At 37.1% G+C, this 22,528-nt stretch overlaps 1 protein-coding gene and 1 long non-coding RNA gene across 3 annotated transcripts in view; one reads left to right on the top strand and one right to left on the bottom strand.

The window, feature by feature from the left end:
• The window catches only part of LRRC63 (leucine rich repeat containing 63), a 42,373-nt gene that overhangs the window by 13,160 nt on the left and 6,685 nt on the right, over positions 1–22,528 (bottom strand). For both annotated transcript variants that reach the window (XM_004759212.2, XM_004759213.2), the window contains exons 3-5: positions 18,609–19,280; positions 18,057–18,125; positions 14,708–14,868 (exon numbers count right to left, since the gene is read on the bottom strand). In XM_004759212.2, the coding sequence (XP_004759269.1) occupies positions 14,708–14,868; positions 18,057–18,125; positions 18,609–19,280 (902 nt within the window). The remainder of the gene's footprint in view (positions 1–14,707; positions 14,869–18,056; positions 18,126–18,608; positions 19,281–22,528) is intronic.
• On the top strand, positions 4,479–20,649 carry LOC106006532. Its single transcript, XR_001180636.2, has 3 exons — positions 4,479–4,565; positions 19,835–20,080; positions 20,444–20,649. It is a non-coding gene; the product is annotated as an uncharacterized LOC106006532 (long non-coding RNA).

Genomic DNA, 22,528 nt, shown 5'->3' with positions numbered 1-22,528 from the left:
AGAGTTCAGCAAGAACATCCAGCCAAGACCAAGTTTACTGATCAATGAGAACACCTCATCAGTGCTAGGGGAATACAGCACATAGAATTCATGGCTTTTTCCCCATGATGCTTTAGTCTTTCATCTTTAATTTTAAATTCTTCCTTCTTTTTCTTTTTTTGAATTTTTCTTCTTTCCTTTTTCAACCAACTTATCTCATCAGTTCTTTTTTTAGAATCTCTTTTAATTTTCACCTTTACTATCTTTACTATTCTATCCCTTCATTGTATTTAACTTTATTTATTTATTTATTTATCTAACCTTATTGTATTTAACCTTATTTTTTGTATATATATAAGTTTTTCTTTCTTTAAAAATTTGGGTTGCTCTTTCTTCTAACAGACCAAAATACACCCAAAATCGAGTGTATGGCTCTGTTCTATTCACCAGCCTGATCATATTCTTCCCCCCCCCCCATTTTGGGTCTCCTTTGATTGTTTAGTGTATATTTCTATGGGGGCATTGTTACCATTTTAGCATTTTGTTCTCTCGTTCATCTATTCTTTTCTGAGAAAACTCATATCAAAAAAAAAGAGTAAGAGGCAATACCGATTGCCAGGGGCCTAGTCAATATGGACACTAGTAAGATGTTAGATCTAGAGTTCAGAATGACAATTATAAAGATATGAGCTCGTCTTGAAAAAAGTATAGAAGACACTAGAGAATTCCTTTCTGGAGAAGTAAAATCTAACCAAGTCAAAATCAGAAAGGCTATTAATGTGGTGCAATCAAAAAGGAGGCTCTAACTGCTAGGATAAATGAGGCAGAAGAGAGAATTACTGATATAGAAGACTAAATGATGGAGAATAAAGAAGCTGAGCAAAAGATAAACAGCTACTGGATGACGAGGGGAGAATTTGAGAGATAAGTGAGACCATAAGATGAAACAATACTAGAATAATTACGATCCTGGAAGAAGAAGAAAGAGAAAGAGGGGCAGAAGGTATATTGGAGCAAATTATAGTGGAGAACTTCTACAATGTGGGGGAAGAAACAGGAATCAAAATCCAGGAGGCACAGAGAACCCCCCCTCAAAATCAATAAGAATAGGTCCACACCCCCATCATCTAATAGTAAATCAAGTCTTAGAGACAAAGAGAAAATCCTGAAAGCAGCTCAGCACAAGAGGTCTGTAGCCTACAAGGGTAGAAACGTTAGATTGGCAGCAGACCTATCTACAGAGACCTGGCAGGCCAGAAAGGACTGGCATGATATATTCAGAGCACCAAATGAGAAAAGTATGCAGCCAAGAATACTATATTCAGCTAGGCTGTCACTGAAAATAAGAGGAGGATAAAAAGCTTCCAGGACAGACAAAAACTAAAAGAATTTCCAAACACCAAACAGGCCTTACAGGAAATATTGAAAGGGTTAGCTAAGCAAAGAGAGAGCCTAAAAGTAACAGACTAGAAAGGAACAGAGACAGTATACAGCAACAGTCACCTTACAGGTAATATAATGGCACTAAAGTCACATCTTTCAATAGTTACCCTGAATGTAAATGGGATAAATGCCCCAATGAAAAGACATAGGTTATCAGAATGGATTTAAAAAAAAACAAGATCCATTGATATGCTGTCTGCAAAAAAACTCATTTTAGACCCTGGGGCACGTGGGTGGCTCAGTGGGTTAAAGCCTCTGCCTTCAGCTCAGGTCATGGTCTCAGGGTCCTGGGATCGAACCCTGCGTTGGGCTCTCTGCTCAGCAGGGAGCCTGCTTCTCTCTCTCTCTCAGTCTGCCTCTCTGCCTACTTGTGATCTCTCTTTCCATCAAATAAATAAAAGTCTTTAAAAAACTCATTTTAGACCCAAAGAAACCACCAGATTTAAAGTGAGGGGGTGGAAAACCACTTACCATGCTAAGGGACATCAAAAGAAAGCTAGGGTGACAACCCTTATATCAGAGAAATTAGGTTTTAAACCAAAGATTATAAAAAGAGATGAGGAAGAACACTATCCAACAAGAAGATCTAACAATTTAAAATATCTATGCTTCTAACATGGGAGCAGCCAAGTATACAAACCAATTAATTTAAAAAAATCAAAGAAACACATGAACAATACAATAGTAGTAGGGAACTTTAATATCTCCTTCACTGAAATGGACAGATCATCCAAGCAAAAGATCAACACACTGGACACACTGGACCAGATGGACATCACAGATATATTCAGAACATTCCATCCCAAAACAATAGAATACACATTCTTCTCTAGTGCATACGGAACATTATCCAGAATAGATCACATCTGGGTCATAAATCAGGTCTCAACTGGTACTAAAAATTGGAATCATTCCCTGCATATTTTCAGACCACAATGCTTTGGAACTCGAACTCAATAACAACAGGAAAGGTGGAAAGAACTCAAATACGTTGAGTCTAAAGGAGCATCCTAGTAAAGAATAAATGTGTCAACCAGGAAATTAAAGAATTTTAAAAATTCATGGAAACAAATGAAAATGAAAACACAACTGTTTAAAATATATGGGATGCAGCAAAAGCAGTCCTAAGAGGAAAATATATAGCAATACAAGCCTTTCTCAAGAAACAAGGAAGGTCTCAAATATACAACCTAACTCTACACCTAAAGAACCTGGAGAAAGAAGAGCAAATAAAGCCTAAACCTGGCAGGAGAAGAGAAATAATAAAGATCAGAGCAGCCATCAAAAATGTGAAATCTTGCCATTTGCAACAATGTGGATGGAACTAAAGGGTATTATGCTAAGTGAAATGAGTCAAGCAGAGAACGACAATTATATGATCTTGCTGATATGTGGAGTTTGAGAAATAAGGCAGAGGATCATAGGGGAAGAGAGGAAAAAATAAAACAAGACAAAACCAGAGAGTGAGATAAACTAAGAGACTCTTAATCTCAGAAAACGAACTGACAGTGTTGGAGTGGAAGGGGGTGGAAAGGATAGGGCATCTAGGTGATGGACGTTGGGGTGGGTTTGTGTTATGGTGAGTGGTACGTATTGTGTAAGACCAACGAATCACAGGCCTATACCCCTGAAACAAGTAATACGTTATATGTTAATAATAAAAAACAAAATTAAATTAAATTATTTCAAAAGAAGGGGAAAAAAGGTACTAAGCACTAAGAATGTGGAGGCCTTCCCAATCTCTTGAACTGCTCTAGCAACCATTAAGTCCTTATATCTTGGGTCTGTATTAGATTAATCAGTACACTTGTTTTGTATAAGTTTTTGTTCATAGAAAGTCTACTTCTTTTAATAAGGTCCTGAACTAGATCAGGAATTATGACCTTTAATTCTTTTATATCACCCCACAGAGCTCAAGATTCTACTCTGGAGTCTAATATTTTCTTAAAATAATATTAACGGCTGTGGAAATAAAGTGTTTCTTCACTAGTTCCACCCAACTCTTTAAAAGCTACATTCGTTCTCTATCTAAAGCAAGGATTAGCAAACTACACTCTGCCACCTGTTTTTCTAAGTTAAGGTTTTACTGGAACATAGCCATGCTCATAAGTTTAAGTATTGTATATAGCTGCTTTTGCATTATGTAACAGAGTTGAGTGACAGAGACCATGCAACTCTCAAAGTCTATGATTTTTTTTATCCAACCCTTTGCAGAAAAACTCACCAATCTCTGATTTAAAGTAATTCACTCCTGGGGCATCTGGGAGACTCAGTTAAGCATCCTACTTTTGATCTCAGCTCAGGTGTTGATATCAGGGTTGTGAATTCAAGCCCCATGTAATGAATAAATGAATGAATGAATGAAGAAATAAATGAATAAATAAAGTAATTCACTTCAAAGGGCACTCTATTGACTGGCTCAGTCAGTAGAGTATGTGACTCTTGATCTCAGGATTGTTAAGTTCAAGACCCATGTTAGCTGTGCAGATAACTTAAAAACAAAATCTTAAAAAAATAAAAGTAATTCACTACAAAACCAGATAATCTGATTGTTCACTTATCCTAATGGTTAACGACCTTATTTCAAACCAACCTTCTCACTAAAACCAAAAAGGTAAACAAACACAACACAATAAATGTTTGGAGAATTAACAAAGTAGCTAGGTCTTAATAAGCCAAACTTCTAGAAAGAAGAGAATCTCAGGATGGTAGACAGAACATTCAACACTACTTTTCTCCCTAAGTCATTTGCCTAATCAAAAGCTGTGGACAAGCTGAGTTGAGAAGAATTATAGCCAGTCTAATAGGGCTAGAGAGATAAAAATTAGAATTCACAGCTTATCGAGGACAAGGGGGTCTCAGAGTTGGTATGAAAGGGCTGAAAGGCTACAGCCCTAGGAGTAAAAGTTAACTGGAAACCTCTATAAAGATTGAAGCTTAGATCAAAATAAAGCATTTGAGGCTTCTGGTCCAAGATGGTGACACAGAGAGACCCTGAACTCACCTTCTCCATACACATGCCCCTTCTACATCTATTTACAGAGCAATTCCACCTGAAGAAGAACTGAGGGCTGACTGAATGGCTTCTGCACAACAAAAGATAGAGAGATCATGCAGAGAACATCAGAAGAGATGGAAACACGGTAAGGCAGGGAGCCCCCTACCCCCACCCCAAACGCTTCCTCTGGAACTGCAGCGGGGAGGGACAGTACTGAGGGACCAGTACCAGATTCATCTACCCTGAGGCACAGAGAAAAAGCCATGGTTCAAAGAGCAACTAGAATATAAGAGATGCAGCTCTAGAACTCTGCCAAATGGTAGGGGAGCTGCTGGAACTCTATGGACCAGAGGGGCTGGTGAACACCACGTGTAACATTTCCTCTCCACGGACAGAGCAGAAAGGAGCAGGCTCTGGGCACCAGAGTGAGTCTTCTTGTCTCAGTGAGCCTTGGTCCCCTAGCCCACGCCAGCTCTAACCACCCCATTAAGGCAGCCCCAAGATGGTACACACTGGGACACTCCTAGTCAATACTCACTACAGCTCCAGCCATCAAGGCAAGGTGGCGCAGGTGCAAACCACCCCAAAACACTCCAGGCCTGACCCACTTTGTCTCCAGATGGCTTGTTAGGGCGCCCCTAGTGGAGTGCTCTAGGACTTCCTGGCTCATGCCTGTTTGGCCCCAGCAGCCCCACCATGGTATTCCCTAAGCAAAACATCCCAAGGAACCCCCAGCGTGCCCCCTGCCTCAGCTCCAGCCACCCCATTAGCACCCCCTGCACAGAGCACCCCAGTACACCCTAGTCTGTGCCCCGTCTCAGTTCCAGACACCTTATCAGAGTGACCCTGAACTGAGCATGCTAGGACCACTTGGCTTGCCCCCACTTCAGCTCCAGCTGTCCCATCAGAGAACCCTCTGCACCAAGAGTCCTAGGACCACCCCAGCCCATACGCACTTCCGCTCCAGCCATCCCACTAAAAATCAGTAACAGTATAACAGATTATACTCACCACATGAAACAAATTGAACATTTGATGAGAATTAGGATTATTTGCATCATTTTTATATATTAAGTGCAAAGGGGAAGAAAGTAACAGTGAAGAAGCTCTGAAGATACCACTTTAAACAAGTAATCTAAGTAAACCCTATTAGTAATGGGATAAATTGAAATCATGTGCCATATGATAAAATAAAATTAAAGAAAAACATTTTGAGATATTAATGCCAACATTGAATGACCTATATCTAATCACTGGAAAATATACTAAAACCCCACAGTAATGCACATTTTGTAAAATAACTTGCCTGTAATTTTTAAGTTTCAAAGTCATGAAAGTCAAAGAAAGCTGGAAACATCAGCTTGAAAGAAACTGAAACAACAGTGTTCAGCTTGTGACCCTGGATTAGATCCCTCTGTGATAAAGAACATTATGGGGTAAATTAGCAAACTTCAAGTGGGATCTCTTGGTTGAATAGAGTAATGAATCAATATTAATTTCCTGATTTTGAAGGCTGCCCTATGGTTACATAGGAGAATGTCCTTGCTTATAGGGAATATGTGCTTAAGTATTCTGGGGTAATGAAGTACTTCTGCGGGCTTCCTTTGTACTTTTCTTACAACACCTCTATAATTTTTAAATCATTTCAAAATTAAAATATTAAAAAATACGACATTTTGAACCTTGGAGGATATAGTTAAAGTTATGATTACAGAAAAATTTGGAGTCTTAAATACATAAACAAGAAAAGGAAAGGCTGAAAATCACCCTTTTCATAGGAAGCCCACATTCATATAAAGAAGTTAGAAAAAGGACAGCAAATACATCCTTCCAAAAGAAGAAAGATACTAATAATAAAGATAGGGCAAAAATTAATAAAATAAAAAACAGAATGGTAAGAATCAGCAAATCAAAAAGCTCACTACATGAAAAACAAATAAGGGAATACTACCAGAGTTTGTTTTTGTTTTTTTTAACTGACCCCTTCCTGAGTTTTTAATTTTAGTCATCCTATAGGATATGCTGTGCAATCTGACTGTGGTTTCAATTAGTCATCCTTGATGAGCAATGACGAGAACATTTTCATGTTATGGTTGACCCTTAGTATATCATCCTTTGTAAAGATCTGTCAAAGTCTTTTGTCCTTTCTCTTTTTCTTGTGTGTGTGTGTGTGTGTGTGTGTGTGTGGCAGAATTCTAGATGACCTCTATGACTTTGACCCTGATGATAGTCCTATGTCAGTTTTTAAACTTCTGACTTTGTTTCCAGCTAAATTTACTTATTGGTAAGATTGTTTTGAGATTCCGCTACATAAACAGTTGTGTTGTATGCCAATGAAAATAGTTTTACTTCTTCCTAATCTTTCTTATCTTATGTAAGTGGCTAAAATCATCATTACAATGTAGGATAAAAGTGAAGGAAAGAATTTTCTTGCCTTGCACCTATCTTAGGGAGAAAGTATTCAATCCTTACTGATTATATATGGTGTTGGTGGCAGAGTTTTCATAGATACTGTTTATTTAATTATGAAAGGTTTTCTTTAACCCTAGTTTACTTAGAGGTATATTTGTTTTCTTTCATCTTTTTAAAAAAGATTTATTTGAGAGAGAGAGAGAGAGAAAGAACACAAGTTTGGGAGGCGCAGAAGGAGAGGCAGAAGTAGGTTCCTATGTGAGCTGGGAGCCCCAATGGGAGGCTCTAACCCAAGACCCCAGGATCATGACCTAAGCTGAAGTCAGGTGCTTAACCAACTGAGCTACCCAGGTGCCCCTTTCTTTCATCTTAAATGGATGTTGAATGTTGTCAAGTTTTTGCACTTATTAAGATGATATTGTTGAAAATCTTTTCTTGTGAAAGCTTCATTTAGTCATGATACATTATCCTTCACTTTTAATTTTTGATATTGCTGAATTTGACTTGCTAATGTTTTCTTGAGAATTTTTGCACTTAATTTATCAAAAATAGTGGTCTATAATTTTCCTTTCTTATGATATCCTTGTCTGGCCTTGGTGTGGAAGTTATATAGGCATCATAAAATGAGTTCATATAAACTAGTGTTATTTCGTCCTTAAATATTTGATAGACTCACCGGGGAAGTCCTATGTGCCTAGAACTTTCTTTGTGTAAAAGCTCTTACCTAAAATCTTAATTAGATTTTGTTACAGGCACAAAACTATACTGGTGTTCTATTTCTTGTTGTAACTGTTTTATCAGGTTGTGTTTTCCAAGGAAGTTTTCCATTTCATCACAGCTGGGCCATTTACTGGGAAAAGGTTGTTCTTAGTGTTTTGTAATCTTCTATTTTGATGTCTGAGACATGTGGTGATGTCCCCTTTTTTAAAAAATTTGATTTGATATTTAGAGTTTTCTTTTGTTTTTCCTTAATCAATCATATTATGGATTTAGAAATTTTATTAATCCTTTCAAAAAACTAAGTCTTGTCAAATACCTTTTCTGCATCAGTTAAGATGACTATTTTTCCCTTTATGAATATTGTATTTTTATGTATAATAATATGTATATATATACATATTATGTTTAATGTGTATTGATTTTCTTTTTGAATCATTCTTTTATTTCAAGAATAAATGTCCCTTTGTTATTACATATAATTCTTTTAATTTTTTGGATTCAGTTTGCTAGTATTTTGCTGAGGATTTTTATCCATATTCATAAGGGGTGTTGCTTGTGGTTTTCTTTGGTGTCTTTTTTTCCTTTGGCATCTAGGTTATACTGACAACACAGAATGTGTTAGAGATTGTGATATTCGTGTTGTTTTTTTTTTTAAGATTTTATTTATTTATTTGTCAGAGAGAGAGAGAGAGAGTACAAGCAGGCAGAGTGGCAGGCAGAGGCAGAGGGAGAAGCGGGCTCCCTGCTGAGCAAGGAGTCTGATGCAGGACTCAATCCCAGGACCCTGGGATCATGACACAAGCTGAAGGCAGTCGCTTAACTGACTGAGCCACCCAGGCATCCTGAGATTGTGATATTCTAATTCACAAGAATATGTATTTGGTCACTCAGATGATCAAAATATATCTCTCATAATTTGGTTTTCATTTGAAGTTCCTGACTCACATGTCTCCAAATTCTTGAAATTTCTGGAATCATAAGAGCAGTGGGAACATCTTTTGTTATATTTGATCCCCTTTCCTCAGTTCCTGAAATCACTTCAGAGCCATAAAGGTGAAATGCATAACAAGTCCCTTTCCACAACTGGATTTATGTTAATAAGGTGACTTTTGGAAAGCACTGAAGGATGGAGGCTGGTTTCTAGGGGAACCAACTACGTGATGAGAGAGTTGGCACTTTCTGCCTCACTAACTCCCTTCCTCCAGAGAGGGGAAAGGGTTGGATATTGAGTTCAATCACCAAAGGCTAATGGTTTAATCAATTATGCCTATGTAATAAAGCCTTCATAAAAACCAAGAGGACAGGGTTTGGAGAGTGTCCAGGTTGGTAAATATGTGGAGATTTGGGGAGAGTTGTGCCTGGAGAGGGCATGGAATCTTCATATCTGTTAGGGTCCGTTATCAAAGGAACAAGACTGAGACAAGGTGAAAGTTATTTAAAGCTTTATTTTATGACAAGTATTGGAAGTTAGACTGATCGGCCAGGGGAACGAGACTGAGACAAGGTCAAAGTTATGCAAAGCTCTATTTTACGCCAAGCATTAGAAGTCAGGCTGACCGGCCAGGGCCGCCTCCGAAGAGAGCAGCCCCTCCCAGCCCCACAGACTAACTTTTATAGAGCAAAATCCTGGCCACACATAGATGGCCAAGGAGATTTTAACATTGTATAGTAATGTTAAGCCACACGCAGGTGGCTAATTGAATTATAATTTACCCTATAGTAGCTGTTTGAACTAACCTATTACTCTGGTCAGAATTGGCGTTCAAGTTTGGCGCCCAAAAGGCTGGGTTTACATTCTTTGGTGGTTAGGGAGATAGTATGTGCGCTTTACTGATTGGATGTTTTCACCTGGCTTGACTCGTCCTTGTATTCTGGGCTCTGTTATCAGCACCTGGCTGACCTGGCCTTGTAATTCTGGGCTCTGTTATTAGGAACAAGCCGACCATATTTTACTGGTTTCCCAGACTTGCTTCTAAGTAAGTTTCTCGGGGTGGGGGGGGGGCAGGGTCAGTTTAAGTTTTACTGCACAAACAACAAAATGGCTTTGAACCAAGATGGAGTCGCTCTGGCTAAATAGGCCCTTATAATATCCTTTTTCCATACTTTGTCCTATATATCTCTACATCTGACTGTTGACTCTTATCCTTTAATTCCTTTAATATCCTTTATAATAAACCAGTTATCTAGTAAGTAAATGGGATTCCTGAGTTTTGTGAGCCACTCCAGCCAATTAATTGAACTGAAGCAATGGTTCTTGGGAACCTCTAATTTATAGCCAGTTGGTCAGCTACTAGGTACCTACCAACCTGGGCTTGTGATTGGCATTGTGAGTTGGAAGGCAGTCTTGAGGGACTGAGTCTTTTACCTATGGTATCTGGTGTTTGCTCTAAGTAGTGGCAAAATTGAGTTGAATTGTAGGCCCCCAGCTGGTGTCTAAGAATTGCTTGGTGTTGTGGGAGAACTACTCCAGCCACCATGGTGGAACTGGGTTCAGAATACCATTAGAGGTATTCCCTTCGCTTTTATTATTATTTTTTTAAAGACGATTTTGAGAGGTATAGGTATTCATTTTTCTTTAACTGTTTTGCAGAATGCATCCATGAAGCCTTGTGGTCCTGGGCTTTTCTTTGTTGGGAGGCTTTTGATATTCATTCAATCTTTTTAGTTCATTATAGGTTGACTCAGATTTCTATTTGTTGTTGAGTCAGTTTTGGTAATTTGTGCTTTTTAAAAACATTTTGCCATTTCATCTAAGATATTTAATTTGTTGGCACACAATTGTTCATAGTATTCTGTTATAACCCCTTTTATTTCTATAAGGCCAGTAGTAATGTCTTCCTTTTCATTTCTGGTTTTAAGTTATTTGCTTTCTCTCTCTCTCTCTCTCTCTTTTTTTTTTTTTTTCTTAATTTAGCTAAAGGTTTGTCAATTCCATTGATCCTTTTAAAGAATTAACTTTTGATTTTGTTGATTCTACTGCTTTTCTTTTCTTTTCTTCTCTTTTTTATAAAGATTTTATTTATTTATTTGACAGAGAGAGATCACAAGTAAGCAGAGAGGCAGGCAGAGAAAGATGGAGGAAGCAGGATCCCTGATGAGCAGAGACCCTGATGCAGGGCTTGATCCCAGGACCCTGAGACCATGTCCTGAGCTGAAGGCAGAGGCTTTAACCCACTGCGCCACCCAGGTGCCCCAATTCTACTGTTTTTCTATCTCTATTTCATTAATCTCTGTTGTAATCTTTCTTACTTCCTTCTTGCTGCTAGTTTAAGGTTTATTTTGCTCTTTGGTTCAAGTTTTTCATGTGTAGAGTGAGGTTATTGATTTGAGATTTTTCTTCTCCACATTCCCCTTTACCCACATTCCCCTGGTCCCCAACGTCAACATTCCATACACCAGTATGATGTATTTGTTATAATCAATAAACCAACATTAACACACATCATTATCAACCCAAGCCCATGATTTACATCAGAGTTCAAACTTAGTGTTGAATATTCCACGGGTTTTGACAAATGTATAATGAAATGTATCCAGTAGCACAGTACCACACAAAAACATTTCACAGTCCCAAAAATCCCCTATACCCCTCCTGCTCATTCTTCCCTCCCTCCTCCACCATCCCTGGCAACCACTGTTTATTTTTACTGTCTTTATAATTTTGCCTTTTCCAAAATGTTTTTTATTATTGTTCTTTGATTACTGCCTTTTTGGAGTTTAATTATTTTGTGATCTGCCATATTGATTTTCTTCTCATTCTCTTTTGTATATATTTTAAAGATAGTTACCATGGAGATTACAGTTGGCATCTTTAATTTTTAACAATCTAGTTTGGATTGATATCAAGTTAATTTCAATAGCATGTAAAATCTTTGTTCCTATACAACTCCATCCCTGCCCTACTTTATGACATATTGTCAAAAGTGACATCTTTATACATTGTATGTCCATTAATATAGATTTATAATTAGTATTTTATGTATTTATCATTAAATCACATAGGGAATAAAAAGAAGTGTTGCAAACCAAAAATAGAATAATACTGAGTTTTATATTTACCTGTGTAGTTACATTTACCAGATTCCTTTATTTCTTTCTAAGGTTTTGAGTTGCTGTCTAAGGTCCTTTCATTGCACCCTGAAGAACTCCCTGAGCTTTTGGTTACCTTAGAACATCTTAATTTCTCATTTGTTTTTCAAAAGACAGTTTTGCTGGATATAGGATTCTTGGCTGAGAAATTGCTTTTCTGGGGCGCCTGGGTGGCTCAGTGGGTTAAAGCCTCTGCTTTCGGCTCAGGTCATGATCCCAGGGTCCTGGGATCGAGCCCCACATCAGGCTCTCTGCTCAGCGGGGAGCCTGCTTCCTCCTCTCTCTCTGCCTGCCTCTCTGCCTACTTGTGATCTCTGTCTGTCAAATAAATAAATAAAATATTAAAAAAAAAAAAATTGCTTTTCTTTCATCACTTAAAAATGTCATCCCATTCCTTTCTGGCTTCTGTGGTTTCTGAAGACAAACTGGCTATTAATTTTTAGGATGCCTTATGCATGACAAATCATTCCTCTCTTGCTGTTCTCAAGGTTTTTCTCTAGTTTTTGACAATTTGATTATAATGTGTTTCATTGTGAATCTCTTTGTTTACCCTTCTTGGAATTTGTTAAACTTCTTGGATCTACAGATTTGTAGCTTTAATCAAATTTGGGAAGGTTTTGGCCATTATTTCTTCAAATATTCTTTCTGCTCTTTTCTTTCTCTTCTTCTTCTAGGACTTTCATTACCTCTATTTGGTTCACTTGATGGTATCTGGTCTCTGAGCCTCTGTTCATTTTTTTTTCCTTCTTCTTTTCCTTCTTTCCCTTCCCTTTGTTCTTCCCCTCCCCCTCCTCCTCCTTCTCCTTTTTCTCCTTCTACTCCTTCTTCCCCTTCTCCTCCTCCTTCATCCTCTTCTTCTGTTCCTCATACTGGATGATTTCAATTGACTTACCTTCCAGTTCTGTGATTCTTTCTTTTGCCTGCTCAATCCTACTATTGAAAGCTTCCAATGTTTTAGTTATTATATTTTTCAGCTCTTTTTGTTTCTCCTTTATAATTTTGTTTTCTTTTTTCTTAAAAAGATTTTATTTATTTATTTGCCAGGGCCAGGGTGGGGTGGTAAGGGGAGAGAGCATGAGCTGGGGGAACAGCAGAGGAAGAGGAAGAAGCAGGTTCCCTGCTAAGCAGGGAGCCCGATGTGGGGCTTGATCTCAGGACCCTGGGATCATGACCTGAGCTGAAGGCAGAGGCTTAATGACTGAGCCACCCCTCCCTATTATAATTTCTATCTCTTTTTTGATAAATCTCTTCTCACACATCATTCTTCCTCTTCTTCATTTTTTAGCTACTTCAGCATATTTAAGACAGTTGAGTTGAAGGTTTTTTCTAGCAAGTCCAATGTCTGTGCTTCCACAGAGACAGCATCTATTAATTTCTACAATGACTAGGCCATATCGTTTCTTCACATGTTACACATATTTTGTTGAAAACTAAATACTTTCAATATTATAATGTGGTAACTTATACAATAATAAATTATATAATAAATATATTAATATAATATATATTATATATAAATATATAAAATATTAATATAATAAATCATATAATAATATATTAATAATATACAGTATATATAATAACTTATATATAATAATAACTTATTATAATGTGGTAACTTATATAATGTGGTAACTCCAAAAACTATATTATCCCCCTTCTCAGTGTTTATTTTTGTTGCTTGCTGTGGGCTATTGCTGTTGGTTTAGTGATTTTTCTAAATTGTTTTGCTGTCTTTACATTCTCACATGTTGTCTTTGAAATCTGTGCTCCTTTAGCTTGTGTTCAGTTAGTGTTGTTGTTTTTTTTAAGATTTTATTTATTTATTTGTCAGGGATAGAGGGAGAGAGAGCGAGCGAGCACAGGCAGACAGAATGGCAGGCAGAGGCAGAGGGAGAAGCAGGCTCCCTGCTGAGCAAGGAGCCCGATGTGGTACTCAATCCCAGGACGCTGGGATCATGACCTGAGTCAATGGCAGCCTCTTAACCAACTGAGCCACCCAGGCGTCCCTCAGTTAGTGTTTTGAAAGAGTCCTGTAAAACAGGACTGGGAGGAGAGAGAATAATATTCTGGTCTTTTCAGATTGGCTCTATTGAGGGGCACCCTTTCAATGATTAGCTAGACCATTAAAAGGTGGTGAAAGCTTGGAGTCTTCGTGGGCCTTTTCTGAGAATGCATCCTGTGCTGGCCATGCACCTAGCTTTTTAAATCCCCCAGTATGCAGAGGCATTTTTGAACCTCTAATTTCCCTCAAGAAACTCTTATAGCTTTTCCTATTTTTGAAATTTTTCTATGAGTTTGAATTTATTTCAAAACAAAATTTAAAATAAAAAAGCATAGATTTTGGGACACCTGGGTGGCTCAGTGGGTTAAAGCCTCTGCTTTCGGCTCAGGTCATGGTCCCAGGGTCCTGGGATCGAGCCCCGCATCGGGCTCTCTGCTCAGCAGGGAACCTGCTTCCTCCTCTCTCTCTGTCTGCCTCTCTGCCTACTTAAAAAAAAAAAAAAAAAAAAAAAGCATAGATTTTGAGGTCAAAGAGGCCTGCCTTCAAACCCAAGCTCTACTCCTTGTTTGCTGTGTAGTCTTTCATGAGCTATTTTCATTGGGCTTCAGTGCTTCTATCTGCACAATGAAGATTATAATACCTATTTTAAGAGTAACATTTTCTTTGCACATAGTGGGTGCTTAATAAATGGTAACTATTATTATTGCTATTCATCACACCAGGTTCATGTTCAGCAAAAAGTCAGCCTATTGCTAGATTTGGCACAGGGGCCAAAGATTTCTGATAGCTTTAAAATATGATAATTCTGAATCCTACTTTTCTTATCATGTTAGATAAGGAAAAAACACTATAATTGCTTTGGATCTTAACATTTTAAGAAACTGGAAGGAAGGCAAACTAAGACACAGGTTTAGAGATAAATCTGAATGTGTTCCTAGAGAATCTCTATTGCAACAGGAAAGATCCCTTTAATAACATGGAAATTAACCTAAATTAAGAAACCTAAAGTAAAAATAATAGGTAATACAAAAAGAAGTTACCATTAAAACAATCTAGCATACCTTAAGGTTAAGTGCATTTCTTCCATATATTTGACAGTTTACTATGGCAAGGTTGGTCATGGCTATTATTGTTTCATATCGTGTTGCACTGATAGTCTTAAGACCTCCACCACGTATGAGATGTACCTGTGATTCCTCTTGTTTTCTAGATTTAACAATACCTAAGTAAATAGAAGAAAACATGAGACTCAACTGTGTTAGCACTTAGAATGAAAGTTTAAAAGTATTGATGATATGATAACAGTGAATCATCATAAATAGGTTAGCTGTGTAAATCCTCTGGAAAAGATTCCTCATAACCTTCCCCCACCCAATCTCATCTTGTTGCTAAACTAGGTGTTGTTGTTGTTGTTGTGTGTGTGTTTTCCACATATTAGATAGTACAATTGCCTTTCAAAAAGAAAACCATATGCTTATAGATTTCTATCTAGATAAGTTAAATTCCACCAATCTCAGTCTTTTTGTGTTGTATGTAAAAATATATTTTTAAAATTTTATTAATTTACATAGGAGCTTCTTGCTTCATAAAACTAATAAAGGACATCATATAATCTTAGTCAGATAGAGGTCACCTCCTAAGAAACAACCTTGCTTTTTCTCCTAATACCATCTTGATGAGTTTTTCAAGTGCATATATAATTCAGCTTCCTTCTCTCAGTTTGAAGACCCCATACAAGAAGAAAAATCCAAATAACTAAGAAGTTAGCCAAACAGAGATCATCTAAGTTTACTTTATTAAGACCCTTGTGGGCTTCAATTTCTATCAAAAATGTCCTATCCAAGTATGCACCTAAGTGCAGCAGGAAAATGTTGTGAAATTTTGTAATATAAATTTTATATTCATAGCCATTCTTGCTGCATTATTTGCAGCAACATATTTTACAACCTCAGTAATTCTTATGCCATTGCTTCAACACAAGGAAATAATGCATCTTAGACCAGAGAAAACAGTGTTCAGTTTCTATTTATAAAATGGGCCCTGTGTGCCCATTTCAGATCAATAGGTGTAAAAGTTAACTGCATAGAGTCCTTGTCTTGGGAGAGAGTGGAGCAAGAAGGAAAGGAGAGTAAGTTAAGACCAAAGTCTATGGCCTGCTCCCAGCTCACCTATCCTCATGGACTAAGTCCAAGCCGTTGGTTTTTGAGTGGAAATGAAGAAAATGGAGGTGGAGATTAAGGATAAATTCCCTGATGGATCTCTGAAGGATCTGAAGACCATTAAACTCACACCTGAAACTTTTCAAAGAAGGAACCACCAGAGTGGGACAATCTCAATAAATCAGAAGTAGCAGCATGACTTGTTTCAGCATATGATGTGGAGGAGACTGAGAAGTTAATTGATGTCAAGTTAATTAATGGTACAGAATTATTGGGAGGGATAACGTGCTCAGAGAGTCCTATGGTTGCTATAATTAACAATACTGTCCTGTATATTTGAAATCTTAAAAATTCTCATAACAAGAAAAATGTAAGGTGATAGATATTACTTTCTTTTGGTAATCATTTTTCACAATAAGTAAATTAAACTAGGAAAAAAGAGAAAGTTCTATAGTTGGAATGTTCTATGTTTAATCATTAATTGAATCATTAATTTGTTATATTATTTTTTCTGTTCCAGAATTTTGACTCTTGGTTTTAAAAACAAAAATTCTAGTTCTCTAGTAAAATTCTCCAACTTATTCTTTCCTTTCTTTTTTTTTTTTTAAGATTTTATTTATTTATTTGACAGAGAGAGAGACAGTGAGAGCGGGATCACAAACAGGGGGAGTGGGAGAGGGAGAAGCAGAAGCAGGCTTCCTGCTGAGCAGAGAGACCCATGTGGGGCTTGATCCCAGGACCCTGGGATCATGACCAGAGCTGAAGTCAGACACTTAACACCTGAACCACCCAGGTGCTCCTATTCTTTATTTTCTTAAACATAGTAGTCACAATTATTTTAAAATCCCCATTTGAAAACTTCAGTATCTGATTCTATGGGTCTGTTTCTATTATCTGTTTCTTTCTACTGATTCACTTTATCCTGTTTTTAGGATGTCTTGTGATTCTTTTAAGTTTAATGCTAGACATTGTGGATGAGAATTTTAAAGGATCGGGTTAATGCAACATCTCTCCAGCAAGTGTTAAATTTTCTTTGATTAGGCAAAAGTATCACTTTGATACATTAAGGCTTGGTTTCGAGCTTTATTAGGGATAATCTACTTTAGTCTTGTGCCTTCTTCTAAAACATCATCCTTATTCCTAACACATGGGTCCTCTGGGTCTTCAACTTAAAGCTCAGTGTATTTACAAGGCCCCTACATTTTGGCAGAGCTTTAATTCCAATAACTGTCTTCCATGCCACTATGAAAATATATGTTCATTTCCTTTGCATCTCAGCTGATATTTCCTGCTGTGTTTCTTAGAGTTTTATTCTGCACATGCACAGATTAGAAATTAGCAGATATGTATGCAGATAATTGGATTCACTTCTCTCCTCTCTGAGATTTTGCATCAAGCCCCAGCTATACTGACAGCTCTGAAGTCTGATGGCTATCTCCTCAACTCGGTTATACTCCCCCTTTCTACTTGTGCTCTATTCTCTAACACCACAAATTACCTCAGGCAAAAGGCAAGGTAAATTGAGAGCTGACTTACAATCTTTCCTTATTTCAATGATTGTAGCCTCTCATGTCAGGCCTACAATGGTTACTTTCCAATACCTTCAATAGCATTTTTCTATATTTTGGGAAGCTTTAATAGTTGATTTTGGTAGGAGGATTTGTCCAATACAAGCTACTCAACTGTAGACAGACCAAAAGTCTTCAAGTTATTTTAAAATCTGTATCTGATAATTCTAACACTTGGCTCTCCTGTGGGTATGTTTTCACTGCTTACTTTTTTGCTAGTTCACATTCATTTTGTGTCTCTGTGTGCCTCACAATTTATGAATTGCTTACTACACACTGTGTTTGTGAAATTATTTGTAGAAATAATGTGAGTCTAGGATGATATAATTTTCTTTAAAGATTATTTTTCATTTGTTTTTGCTGGGCAACTAAAGCCAAAGCACTTAGAACAGTGACTGGCATGTGGAAAGTAGTTAATTTTCATTATTTCATGTTTACCTGCCCCACACAGATTAAGGATCCTTTCTATGTTCCCAACATCATTCCAGTTTGGTTTAAAGTCAATATTTAAAAAAAAAAAAATAGTTGCTAAGTAAATGGCCTGAAGAGCTGAGTTGAGCTCTAAAAATGAGGGGAGACATATATATGAATCACATACACATACACTGACACACAAAGTCATGAATATTTTTATAGAGAGATAAACTTATATGCAGTTTTTAAAAGAATGATATAGAATTTACCTTCAGGTAGGTTTGGTGTGCTTTGCCTCAGGGTACTTTCTACATTTTCAGATTCTGCTACCTGAGTTTCTAGAAAAAAGAAAATAATGAACCAACTTTTAGATTCCTGTGAAAATTTGTGTTAAGGGTATTGTGATTTCATTATAATTATTCATCTTTTAATGAATTTGTATTATGCATGGAAATATGTCCATAAAGTCATCCATCAGCATTGGCATTCTGCTTCCAGAGTTCATCTAGATTACCTTCTGAATGATTGTTCATTCCCACTGCTCTTTTATATTGACTTTTCAGATCCTTTGAACTTCCTCATCTGGTTCCCACTACCACCATTGAGGTAGAGCACCCGGTTTGACCTTGGGAGACCTCCAAAGTCAGTATTTCTGCTACTGCATTCTGGCTCATATATTGAATGTATGAGCCAAAAGTGATCCCATCATCCAAACTGCAAATGCAAGGAATAACCACCCAACCACCCTTTGCTTTCATGCCATCCCTCTCCCTTGCTCTACTTGACCCCATTATTACAAACCATGTTCAGAATGCATTTACCTAACAAAGACTGTCTTTGAGGTTTTCTTGGCAAAACTGGTGTTGGTATGGAGATGGGACCTGGAAAACGAGTAATACTTAGTACCATAGCAGTATCTTGTTTTAAATGTTTAGCCCACCATCTTCTTCCTTTAACACGACTAGATCTTGCTATAGGGCTTGGCACTGTTGCTCTTGCACCTATCAGAGATTGCCTAAAAGTGTAGGTAGATGCAGATAGAACTTCCTTGGGTTTGGGAGAAATAGCTGGGGAAGTAGTACTTGGAAATCTGGAGAACTCTGAGGAGAAAACCACAATGTCTTTGAACATGTCACCAAAATAAATATTTTTTATTTTTGATGCTTTTTCTTTTGATTTTCTTGACCTTTTCATTTGTCTTATTTCTTTCCCAAAAACACGACTTGAGGCTGAATGACAGGTTGGAAAAAATAAGGTACCAGTAGCAGTCTCTGGAATATGCCAATACACATTCTTAGAAGTTTTTCTGGGTATTGAAATAGTAGTCACTCTTTCTTGTATATAATGATCAAGAAAGAGATTTTGGATATTGACAAGGGTTTGTGGTTGACTTCTTGAAACAACATCAGGAAAACTAGTTTTCTTTCTTTCAATTGAAGTGGTTTCATCTTGAATGAATGTTACATGTTTTGGCTCAGTTTTAACAGTCTTGGCTAAACCAGAAAGAAAAGAAAACACAATTAGTTTATATTTATCAAGGTATCAGGGACGAAACTATTAATGTGTTAGCATTCATAGCTTTTGTTTACTTACTAACCCCTCTTTTGCCTTCTAAAATTTTCTGTATATGTTTGCTCAGCTATCAGGACTTTTGTTTAGCTGACTGGGGTAAAGTTTGAGTTATCAACTGGAGAAGTGGAAAGACTAAATTGTATTAGGTTTAGAAAGGTTAGGGAAAAACTCTTGGAAGAACAGAATTGATAGAATAATAAGACATAAAGGGAGGTTTTTTTTTTATTTGTTTGTTTTGTTGTTTTGTTTTTGAGCAGTTACTACTAAAACTGAAGTAGGGGTGGGAAAAAATGATTTGAATGAAGCTTTGCTATTTATCTATCTCTTCCTCATTTGAAACTTCTTCAAGCAAAGACATTTCTTTTCAATGCCAAATGGCAGACCAATGTCCAAATACTATTAACATCCTGATATTGGCTACAACGTACTACAAGTTCAGTTAGGTTATAATGGTAAATGTTCTTTTCTCTCTTAGGTCCAGGAAAAGCACTGTGCCTGCATTCTTCAGTACATATGCTTTCTTTCTCCTTTGTGACTGAATGTGAAATGACTTTTCTTCCATTGTCTCAGCTGAGTACAATAAATGATGAGGACCTCTACATTAAGGCAAGGCTTGGAAAGAGATGGTCAAAACAAGTCCAACTCTCACCCTTTTAAGAGATGGCTGGAGACTGGCCTGAATTCACAGAGAGGAATTCTTCTGAATAGCACTATTGGAGTGGTATGTGTTTTCCTGACCTTCCCCTCCCTGTGGAGGGTGGAAGAGGATGATTTTTCCCCCACCTCAAGCCATGTGAGGGGAATTCTCAGAGAAGCATTTATAGAGAAAGAGGAGTGTATGCCACAAGGAGAATATAACATCTTACCACTCCCCTACTCACCCCCCCCCCCCACACTAATCCAGAGTAGCAAAAAAAAAAACCATATTAGTCCTTCCAGGGCTGTGTTCCAGTTGGATCAAGGCAAGAGGATCCTTGAAACTACTTGATCTGAATCTCCTGGCATTTCAGGGGGTGCTGAGACTGATGTGTGATTCTTACCTCCATTCCTTAACTCTTCCCCACCCCTAACCCCACCTATGCAGGAGCAGAAACTATCAGTGTGGAAAAGAAGTAAAGAACAAGATGGAAGAACTTATTATGACCCTGTTTCCTTTGACTTGTCTACAAATTAGCAGACCTAGTCTGAGCTGGGAGAAGGGGCAAGATTTGAGTACATGCTTGTTAAAAATAATGATTTAGGTTGAACTATTTGTTTAATATCTGAAAATGAAACCAGGCTCATAGAGGACAGTGATGAGAAAATCCTGGGAAGAGAGATAGGTGCCATGTGAGTGTGAAGGGCAGTAGGAGGAGAAGAATGTTTCCTTCCTCCTTATATAAAACTAATAAAAACAGCTCATTCAATAAAATGGTTATACCACTATCTTCACCTTTTTTTCCCCTTTTCTCCCATATTAAAACAAACATGGTAACACAAGCAAAATCCTCAACAAACTCCAGACCTCCACCACCATCTCACCATAGCTATCCTTCCCTTCAATGGCAAAATGAAGTAATTTACACTCAGTTTGATGTCTTTTCTTCTCCTCTCTGTTGTTTCACTTTATTTAATCTAACTTTTAATTAAATTAATGGACTTTATTTTTAGAACAGTTTTAGACTAAAAAAAAAAAAACTTGAGCAAGAAGACAGTTCCCATTCATTCCCCTCCCTTGCACACAGTTTTATCTATTATTAACATCTTGCATTAGTGTAGTACATTTATTATAATTGATGAACGAATGTTGACATACAATTGACTAGAATCCATAGTTTACATTAGGGTCCATTCTCTGTGTTGTTCAGTTCCATGGATTTTGACAAATGCATCATGTCATGCATTCACTATTACAATACCCTAAAAAATAATTGCACGACCTTAAAATTCCCTGTGCTTCACCTGTTCAACACTTTTCCTCTCCCTGAACAAACTTCCGGCAACCACTGATATATTTTTTTATTGTGTTATTATTTTGCCTTTTGGATACTCCTGAAAATTCATATTGAGGGTGGTATGATAGTCATTAGTCTTTTAATGAATTCATATCATTCACGGAAATGTGCCCATGAAGGCATCCATCAGCATTGGCATTCTGCTTCTAGAGTTCATCTAGATTCCCCTCTGAATGATTGACTAGGGTACCTAGTCTTCTCCTTTTCTAGTTTCCCAGGGTAAAAGCCTAGAGTATTTGTTTTAGATAAATCTTCTTTTCCTAATATATGCATTCAAGGCTCTACATACCCTCTAAGCCCTACTTTTGCTGTGTACCACACATTTTGATAGGTTTTATTTTTATTTTCATTTAGTTCAAACAATTTAAAAATATCTCTGTGACTTCTTTGACCCATGTCCTACCTAGGTGTGTTGTATAATCTCCAAATATTTTGGGACTTCCACATATCTTTTGGTTACTGATTTTAAGTTTAACTCTATTGTGTTCTGAGAGCAAATATTGTACAATATCTGTTCTTTGGAAGTGTGTTTTATGGCCCAGAATGTGGTCTAGCTTGATGAGTGACTTATAGGAGTTTGGGAAGATGTTTTCTGCTGTTGTTAGATGAAGACAATTGGATCCTATTGATTGTTGGTACTATTTGGTTCAACTATATCCTTACTAGTTTTCCACCTGCAAATCTATTAATTACTGATAAGGAGTGTGGAACTTTTATACTATAATAGTGGAGTTATCTATTTCTCCTAACAATTCTAGCAGTTTTTGCATCAGATATTTTAACTCCCTCTTTTGGATACATGTCAAAGATTATTATGTCTTCTTAAAGAATTGACCCTTCTATAATTAAGTATTGCCTCATTTATCCCAAATAATTTTTATTGTTCTGAATGTGCTCTGTCTGAAATTTATAGCTTTTTCAGCTTTTTTAAAATTAGCGTTAATACAGTATGTCTTTCTTTGCACCTTTACTTTTAACCTAAAGTAAGTTATACTTAAAGTAAGTTGCTTATAGACAACGTAGAGTTGGGTCTTGTTTATCTGCTATAACAGTTTGTCTTTTAATTGGTATACTTAGACCATTAATTGTAATGAATTATGGACATTATTGGCTTAATATCTGCCACATTTATAAAGTTTTCCATTCTTTACTATTGTTTTGCCACTGCTGCTGCT

The sequence above is a fragment of the Mustela putorius genome, unplaced genomic scaffold, assembly GCF_011764305.1.
Source record: "Mustela putorius furo isolate JIRA1106 unplaced genomic scaffold, ASM1176430v1.1 tig00000179_pilon_pilon_pilon, whole genome shotgun sequence".
Classification (NCBI taxonomy): Eukaryota; Metazoa; Chordata; class Mammalia; order Carnivora; family Mustelidae; genus Mustela; species Mustela putorius.
Note: the sequence above shows the minus strand (reverse complement) of the source record. Positions and strands in the feature narration are given on the sequence as shown.